The sequence below is a fragment of the Malus sylvestris genome, chromosome 12 (assembly GCF_916048215.2).
Source record: "Malus sylvestris chromosome 12, drMalSylv7.2, whole genome shotgun sequence".
Lineage (NCBI taxonomy): Eukaryota > Viridiplantae > Streptophyta > Magnoliopsida > Rosales > Rosaceae > Malus > Malus sylvestris.
The window spans coordinates 24127143-24137196 of NC_062271.1; the positions used below are offsets into that span (position 1 = coordinate 24127143).

Genomic DNA, 10054 nt, shown 5'->3' on the forward strand with positions numbered 1-10054 from the left:
ATGCTTCAAATTGAACTGAACCCAGTGCTTTGGTAAACAAGTCAGCTGGCTGGTTTGTTGTTTGTATATAGGCTATTCGCACCATCCCTTCTTGAATCTTCTCACACACTACATGGCAGTCTATCTCTATGTGCTTTGTTCGTTCATGAAATACCGGATTTGAAGAGATGTGCAAAGCAGCTTGATTGTCACAAAATAACGTAACTGGTTGAGCATGGTTTATTCCCAAATCTTTCAAAATGTTCTTTAACCATGTGACTTCACAGCATGTAGTGGCCATAGAACGATACTTTGTCTCTGCACTGGAACGAGACACAGTGCTTTGTTTCTTTGTTTTCCAAGAGATTGGTGCTTAACCAAGTAAGATGCAATAACCAGTTATCGATCTTCTCGTGTCCTTACATCGTGCCCAATCAACATCACAAAACGCTTGTAATTGCAATAAACCTATGGAAAGGAGAAATATTCCTTGTCCAGGAGCTTGTTTGATGTATCTGAGAACTTTGTGTGCTGCGTCAAGATGTGGTTGCCATGGTTTATCCATGAACTGACTCAATACATGAACTGCATAAGTTAGATCAGGCCTTGTGATGGTCAAATAAATTAATCTGCCCACGAGTCGCCTATACAAAGATGGATCACTTAGTAATTTCCCATCTGTTTGTGTGAGAGACTGATTTTGTTCCAAAGGAACCTGTGAGGGTTTGGCACCAAGGAACCCAGTATCTTCTAATATTTCCAATGCATATTTGCGTTGGCATAAAGTGATTCCCTTCTTTGATCTTGCAACTTCTATCCCCAAGAAGTATTTGAGTTGCCCCAAATCCTTTAGTTTGAAACGTAAGGAAAGAAATTGCTTGGTCTCTTTTATCTCTTGTAAATTATTTCCTGTGAGTATCACATCATAAACATGACTAATAATGCTATGAAACTATCTTGACGACTTCAAACGAATAATGAGTAGTCAGACCATGATTGATGAAATTCAGCAGCCTTGAGAGCAGTGGATAGTTTGATAAACCATTGTCTCGAGGCTTGTTTTAAACCATAAATGGATTTGTTTAATTTGCATACTCGAGTCTCCCCCTTTCGTCCAAATCCAGGAGGCAAGGACATATAGATATCTTCATATAAATCACCATGCAAGAACGCATTGTTCACATCAAGTTGGTGCAAATGCCAACCTTGCAGCGAAGCAACACTAAGAAGGACACGAACAGTGGTCAGTTTGGCAACCGATGCAAAGGTTTCCAATAATTAACACTTTCGATTTGACTATATCCTTTCGCAACAAACTGAGCTTTGTACCGTTCGAGACTACCATCAGGTTTAAGTTTCACTCTGTAGACCCATTTGCAGCCAATGAGACGTTTGTGGGGCGGTAAAGGCATGAGATTCCAAGTGTGGTTGGCTTGAAGGGCGATAATTTCATGTTGCATGGCCTCAAGCCACTTTGGATCCTGAACAGCCTGTTGAAAACTAGTAGGTTCTTTGAGAAGAGTAAGTGTGGTGGTGAAGGTTTTATGGCGAGAAGACAAACGACCATAGGATAAATGATTAGAAAAAGAATGAGAAGTACTTGAGGACTTGACCATGCTCGTGGAAGATGTGGAAGCCTCACGTGAAGGAAGGGATGCCTCAACATGAAAGTCCCACAAAAAAAGTGGATGTTTTGGTATGTTGTGTGCCTCATCAGAGTGGAGGAGAGACACAAGCAGCAGAGAGGGGTTGGGTAGGTGAAGGTGGAGGGTTGAGTAGGGTTAAAGAAGGGGAGTTGTCGAGGGAAGGAACGAAGGGTAGGGAGGGTTGTGATGGTGAAGTAGGCTCCTGGGGTGTGGTGCTAGAATGACGAGGAGAATCAGGAGAAGTGTCTCCTGAGGGATTGATCGAATGAGAGGACTCGAGAAAGGAGTCCATGGTAAATTGTAGAGGTGAAGTGGGATGGTGTGAAGTGGAGGGTGGCACAGCGGAAAAATCATGATTTTGGTAAGGGAATTGATCCTCAAAAAACACATCCCGTGAGATAAAAACTTTCTTAAGTGTGAGATCAATTAGGCGATAACCCTTTGACCATAAGGGTAGCCAAGGAAAAGACAACGACTTTCACGGGGATTAAATTTGGAGGGTCGTTGCGCATGAGTGGATGCAAAACATAAACAGCCAAAGACTCTTAAGTGAGAATAGTTGGGTTCTTTGTGAAACAATTTTGCATATGGTGTTTTCCCTTGGAGAAGAGGGGTTGGTGTCCTATTGATGAGGTAGGTCGAAACAAGAATTGCATTCCCCCCAGAAACATTTTAGAAGTGAAGCTTGGAAGAGTAACGCTCTAGCCACATTGAGTAAGTGCCGATGTTTGCGTTCGACGACACCATTTTGCTAGGGTGTATTAACACAACTAGATTGATGTAAGATTCCTTTGAAAGCATAAAAACTTTCAAGCTTAAATTCAGTACCATTATCACTTCGCACTATTTTGACCTTAGCATTGAATTGAGTTTCAACCATGTGAATGAATTGGACTAAAAGTTCTCGTTTATCTGACTTGTTGATGCACAAAATCAGTGACGACTTTGGTACAACAGAAAGTGTTAAGTTTGTGACCTTCGCTAGATTGCTCTGGTCATTAGTGTGGATAAGTATGTAAATGGATAAGGACAGGGAAGCAAATACAAGATGTATGTGGTTCACCCAGATTGGCTACGTCCACGGAGTAGAGGAGTTCTCATTAATTGTGAAGGGTTCACACAAGTACATAGGTTCAAGCTCTCCTTTAGTGAGTACTAGTGAATGATTTAGTACAAATGACATTAGGAAATATTGTGGGAGAATGATCTCCTTTTATAGAAGAGAGTTTCTAGCTTTATTTTGACATTGACACGTGTCGTGTTGTGATTGGCTTCTGATGTCGACACGTGTTGCGCTATGATTGGCCTCCTGGTTGGAGGGAAACTTTTCTAGGTCCTTGACGATATAACGTTGACCGGTGCTCAGTAGTTTCGGGATTGGTCAAGTATGGTACAAACATGACTTATGCTTCATCAAATAAACCCATGTGCTCCTAGTATGGTTATCTACAATAGTGAGAAAATATTTGGCACCTGAAAGAGACGTAACCTGATAACCACCCCAAATATCAATATGTATTAACTTAGAACATGATTTACTAGAAATTGAGCTCAATGGTAAACATAATCTGGTTTGTTTGGCTAATAGACAAATCAAACAATTATTGGAAACACAAGATTTATTATTGGAAAAAGGAAATAACGAAAAAGCTTTTGGAGAGGGATGTCAAAGGTGTTGATGCCAAAGGTTAAGAGAAGTGACTTGAATGTGATTGCATGTTCCTTTCTTAGGTAGGTCAAGGTAGTAGAGCTCATTCCATTCAAGGCCCGTCCCAATCATCTTCCCTGAGCATAGGTCCTGTAATGGTTTAAAACAATGGTAATGTAGAATGAGTCATATGCTAACTTGCTAATGGATATCAAATTTAACCTAAAAGGTGGTATGCATAAAACATTATCAAGAATGAGATTGGGTGAGAAGATTATTTGTCCAATGTGGGTGACTTTGGCAAATGAACCATTTGGTAATTCAACAGTGTGATTCGCAACTGGCCTTGAATGCGTGAGAAGATCAGGACTACAAACAATGTGGTCCGTAGCACCACTATCCAGGATCCAAACATCTTTCTTGCCATTATATGTAAAAGAGAAAGCTTTACCTGAAAGCTCTTTAACATGTGAGGAATTACCGACTTGATTGGCAAAGGAAGACTTGTTTTTGTTCAACATTTGAAGAATTTTCCTACAATCTTCCTGAGAAAAAGGAAAGCTAGGCATCACCTCATTTTTGTCATGTGATGTAACATGATTCCCTTTGGAAGAAAAGGAACAACTTGACTCATTTTCAGCAGCTGTTTTTCTCTTGCGACAGAAGTCAAAGGTGTGACCTTTCCCGCCACAAAAAGTGCATTTAAGATGAGCACGAAAATTCTTTGTATTGTGGTTTATCTTGTAGCACTTTCCACAGCGTTGCCCATCATCGTCGGACTTAGTTTCTCGACCAACGCCCTTCACAGCAAACACGGCTTTTTCTGGTTGGATAATGTTCTTTCCACTCGAAACTCCGGCTTGTTTCTCATGTCGAAGGACAAGTGCATATGCTTTGTTTATTGTGGGCAGTGGCTCTAGCAATATAGTGTTGCTACGAACCGTAGCATATGAGTCATTCAAGCCCATGAGGAACTTCATCGTTTTCTGAGTTTCGACATACGACGTTATCTCTTTCTTCATCTCACAACGGCATGCCGGGATTGAACACAAGGCATCACGTTCATCCCAAAGACTCTTAAGTTTAGTAAAATAAGAGCTTACTGTCATATTACTTTGCACACAGTCATGGATTTCGTTCTCTATATGAAATAATTGAACGATGTTCACATGATAAAACCTATCTTGTAGGTCGAGCCACATCTGCCGTGCATCCTTGCAGTGTATGACGCTTCCCGATAGCTCATTGGACATGGAACTAAGCAGCCACGTTTTCACCAGGTTGATGCATCGGTTCCATTGTTGTAGTTCTTCAATCTGTTCATCGCTTGGCTTCTTGATCGTTCCATCAATGAGCCCTAATTTGTTTTTGACCATCAAGGCCATGGTCATGGATTGAGCCCATGTACCATAGTTATCTTCCACAAGCAGCTACGGCACAAGTATTGCACCAGGTTGATCCGAGTGGTGAAGGTAGAGTGGGTGATTAGGGTTTTCCCACTTTTGATACAAAGTCATGCTTGAAGAGGTTGACTTGTCTGGTTTGTCGCCCATGGTTATGGTTGCTAGGGTTTGTATTTCTTGTTTTGTGTTTGTCCCAATTCGATCACTCTGGTACCATCTAAAGAAACTAGATGTGGTGTAATTTCTTTTCTACATTATTCACAGAACAAGGTTACATTCTTATACACACAAGATAAATCATGATCTCACTCTATTGCCTATAATCAAGGCTAACTGAGAGCTAAATAAGGAAGTAAATCACTAATGAACAATTTACAATGTTTGACTAATCAACCCGAGATAATCAATCTACGTTGTCAAAAATCAATCACTTTCCATCTTAGCAACTCTTGAATATTATGAATGCGTACAGTACTCGACATTTACCTTTTCAAACAGCTTAATCCATCTAGTTTCAGCTGAATTTAAAATTTCATTATTTGTTGGTTGAGAAAGACATGCTTACAAACAGCTTAATCCATCTAGTCTTGGACATGGAAGATATTTCATACACTCAGATTTTTTGTACAGTATTCGACATTTACCTTTTCAAACAGCTTAATCCATCCAGTTTCAGCTGACTTTAAAATTTAATTATTTGTTGGTTGAGAAAGACATGCTTACAAACAGCTTAATCCATCTAGTCTTGGACATGGAAGATATTTCATACACTCAGATTTTTTGTGAGACACGTGGTGGCAAATAGCAGGTTCTAGCTGAATCTCATATTGATAGGAACACAAATTTTATATGAGCTTATACGGAGTTAGGTTCACGAGAGATGTTGAGCACCAAGGAAGTTGGCAAACATAAGATGTGGGATGCAAAGAACATGATGTGTGCAGCTGATCCACTTCGTCGATGGACGGTATTTAACTGCTTCAGCCATGTTTCATGGCAAGATGAGCATCAAGGAAGTTCGAAGAATAAAACATGTGAGATTTGTTCTCAACAATACCATAACGTAGTGTTACTAATAGTCAACGTGAAAAAAAAAATGGATGCGTTGCGACCTAAAATTTAGAGAGAGAAACGACAAAGAGGAAATAAGGGCATGATGAATTATGTGATTGATATTCCTCATGCATAGTGCTTTTATTTATAGTAATAAGTGAGAGAGGATTGATTGTGCCCCAAGTAATATATAGTCTGATAGAAAAGATCTTCTAGATCCCGAAAGATCTTATATTTTCTCGATTTAGGATTTATACAATCACATTATGTTAAATACAAATTACAACAATTTAGTACCACAGTCTAGTGGTATTCCTTTTCACTGGTAGGTGAGATGTCGTAGGTTCAATTCTTGCCAAATGCGAATTTAAACTACATTATTGCTAGCTCATTGTGAGGCTTGGCCCACTCGCCCACCCTCCTTAGTATAGATAATATCGATTGTTAAAAAAATTACTAATTGCAACATGATGGATAATATTTCATATTTTAAAACATCTCCAAAGAAGACGTCAAAAGTTACAAGTAGACATTCAACAGTTAAAAAAAAGTAACAAAACTTTCTCCAACCGATGCTTCATTTCTGACGTGGAATAACGCCTAGGCTCTTGCTGCCTAATTTGACGTTGCTTTCAAATTTAGCTTTTGGGTTTTTTAATAGATTGGCTTTCTTCCAATATTAAATTTTGGGCTAGCTAAAAGAATATCTCGGCTATCAGTTTTTAATATTTATTAGTTCAATAAATACACCTCAAAAAGAGAGGAAACGAAATTTGTATTTAACAAGAGAGGAAACAAAATTCGTATTTAACATATCAGTTGAAACGTAAAATTATACAAAACGTCAAATTGTCGCATAAGCTATCAAATTTAAATCTTGTATTTAAAATTTGGATCTGAGGGTTTGCGAGGGGCTAAATTACCCATGCCAAAACCTCCAATCACATGGTAGGATCCACTCTCTCTCGTGAAGTCCCATGCCCCATCCATGCTCGTGCTTCATGTCTTTGGTCCCGATGTGAAAAAAGAAAGAAATATGTAGCTAATAATGTCTCATAGCGCATCGTTATTGGTTGAAAATCTTATCAGAAATTTATTTATAAATTTTTTACAATAGAATGACATGAGGCACTCTGAGATTGGTTAAAATTTTAATCAACAATCTATCCACAAAAATTGTAATCGCAAATAATGACACAAGGCATAACATGATTGGTTAGAAATTCTATCCAAAATTAAACATAAAATTATTTTTTTATTATTTTTTTTCAAGTATAAATCTTTGATACCAATTACCCGAATAATTCATTTACAAGGTAGCAATGCACTCGAACAATTACTATGTAATAGGACAGTAATGGACTTTACCCACTTAACTGAACAATTATTTTCTTAGTGGGATTGATTTGCTTTCTGTTTGGACCCAATTTTACACCATCGGCCCGTGCAATCAAGGTCGTTGAGTGAGTATAGCTCTCAATCGTTAGATGGAAAAGTTGAGATAATTTTTGTCATTATTAAAGGATAATATTATGATTTTTATCATAATAATTATCTTTTAATATGCATTATCCTAGCGTCTTCTTCAACCAGATAAATATGATGTGAATTATATCCCAAGCAAGCAGCACAATTCAAGTTGATTTGGGATATCTGACGGTACATGGAAGCTAAAAATGAATTTGAAATGCATTCAGATAGGGTCATGATGCATGCCAAAATAAAGGTGATGGCTTTGGGTGATGATGAGACAAGCCTAGAAAAGCTAGGTTTGTAATGATGACATAGGAAACCTAGGTAGGCTATGGTGATGGAAGTGATTGAATGGTTTTAAAAGGCTTCTGATGGAGGTTTTTTATGAGATCAGAAGCCTAGGTGGGCTAGGTTTCTGATGTGATATGGAAGCCTAGATAGGCTTTATTTTAGAAGTCACGAACTACAATCTGAGGATATGCTTGCCTTTTGACGTGGATTAATTTCAGGAATTATAGTTACAATTAAACTCTGCAACATTATCTGACCGTGCAAAGCAAGTTCTTCAGTCCTATAAATACAAATGCCATGGCAACGGAAGGCTCTCCAATTCAACACACAAACTGCCCTACGCAAACCCTCGCTCTACGCGAAACCTCTCAAACATCTTAAGATTTTTATTTTCTTTTTTCGCCAATACATCTTCAGTTTGGATAAACAACACTGTGAAGGCAACCGATGATACCTTCAGTTTGGATAAACAGCACTATCGCCATAAAACCGGCCGATCGCGGAACACCTTCAGTTTGGATAAACAGCACTGCGTCGAGATCGACTGGTTATCTATCCAAGTCTCCATCGAGAAAGACTTTCGGGTCTTTATTGGCAGATGTCATCTCATTAGCCTTTTTGGCGAGGTAAGGTGTTACAGTTTGCTAGGGCTCGGCAGATTGAACGCCGAGTTGTTTTATGATTAGATACTCACAAGTAAGCTTTAGAGTTCGACATTCTGACGGCCGAACCACATTTACCATCAAGACATATACTTGTTTTGAGTATATGTGCCATTCTACTTTGGTGTCGATTCGGCGTGCTTATACCCTTACAAATATAATCATTGTGACCGAATTCGGTGCCGACGATTTGTGAACTTATCAAAGTTAGCAACCTTGTCTTCAGGCTCTAGAACCTAAAGGTCGAGACGTGTTCCTTCCTCGGCCGCAGTCGCAAGATCGAGAAGTCAGCCGCGCGCTCAACGCAACATCAACACATTTTACTCTTCAGCTGACCTCGGCCTACGAGTTAGCATGCCCCGCATTAACTGAAGGACGTAGTTAGCTCATTAGTTACTCGACCTATGCTCCACGTAGGCTTGGTAGTTTTTAGGGTCAACATTTTGGCATGCCCAATGGGACCCAGTGCTAAAACTACGAAGTTCACATGATAGATCAAGATTTCAATCAGGTTCCGTTAGAGATTTGGCGCCAAGTAAAGCATTGCTACAAGAAGAAAGCACAACTCCTTAAAAAGTTGTCTAGAAAATGAGGGCAATTTTCCGCTCCAGCAACAATCAAAATTCGGCCTAGGAAATTTGTCAAGACGACCGAAGAAGAACCTAGGCCACTTGTTTGTTCGGTTGACACTAAAAGTGTGGTAGGCCTAGAAGAAAAAGTTCAAGTTTCTGAGCCAGAAATTGACTCAGAAAATGATTCATCAGAAGAGTGTTCTAATGACGAACAAGACCGATACACGGTTTCAAACCATAAAATCACATTGATTGGTATGGTAATTGAAGACATAGACCTAGCCGCCATAGCCACGCCAATCGATATGATTATTGGTGATAAAGCCGATATGCAGAAATCCCGTTCGGCCAAGTTGTTCTGGTTAAAAGCCGAAATTGACGAAATTATTATGCTCATGGGGCATAATAATTGTTCAACGCATTCGGTGACTGATGATAAAAAATATTTCGTCAAGTCAGAAACATTTGGAAAAAAATCTTTATTCGGCCTAGTGCAAAATCAAATTGAGAATTTTTATATAAAAAGATCACGGCTGGGAATAAAGCATCGTTGGCCTCCTCCTTATTATGAACGGTTAAGCATATATTTGTATTGCAAGTCAGCATGCAGCTGCATTCGTTGTTCATTGCTTGATGCAGAAAAGTAGGAAAAACCGAAGACCGAGAATTGATGGTAAACCGAGCTGCCGTTTTTCTTGGTCCCGTTTTCTTTAGCTGATTCGACCAAATGAATGGGAAGTCTAAAGGTGCTACGGCCAGTTTTTGTCTCGGCCGATGACCTTTTTTCATTAGCAAGTGGTTCCACTTGGTGACATTTGTCAGGAGAAGAATTCGGCCACTACATCAGGCTACTTTTATATACATACATATATATATATGCATACATACATACATACATACATATATATATATATATGCATGCATACATACATACATATATATACATACATACATATATATATATACATACATACATACATATACATACATACATACATACATACATATATACATATACATACATACATACATACATATATATATATATATACACATATATACATACATACATACATACATACATATATATATATATATATATATATATATACATTCGGCATCCTTTTCTTCTCGGTAATGGCAACCTGAAACAATATATATGCCAACTGCATGTACAATAGCGTCACATCAGGTTTATATATATATATATATATATATATATATATATATTATATGCCAACTACATGGCCAACAGATCACATCAGGCAATCAAGTTTATATATATATATATATATATATATAGGCAGGCCAAGCTTCAAGAACGGTT

At 38.5% G+C, this 10054-nt stretch overlaps 1 protein-coding gene across 1 annotated transcript; it reads right to left on the reverse strand.

Moving 5' to 3' along the window:
• Positions 1–3401: 3401 nt before the first annotated feature.
• On the reverse strand, positions 3402–4658 carry LOC126592288 (uncharacterized). Its single transcript, XM_050257995.1, has one exon. The coding sequence runs from the start codon at positions 4656–4658 to the stop codon at positions 3402–3404; it is 1257 nt and encodes a 418-aa protein (XP_050113952.1).
• Positions 4659–10054: the final 5396 nt, after the last annotated feature.

Coding starts and splice junctions, on each gene's coding strand:
- LOC126592288 (XM_050257995.1), bottom strand. CDS start 4,658: ATGGCCTTGATGGTCAAAAACAAATTAGGGCTCATTGATGGAACGATC.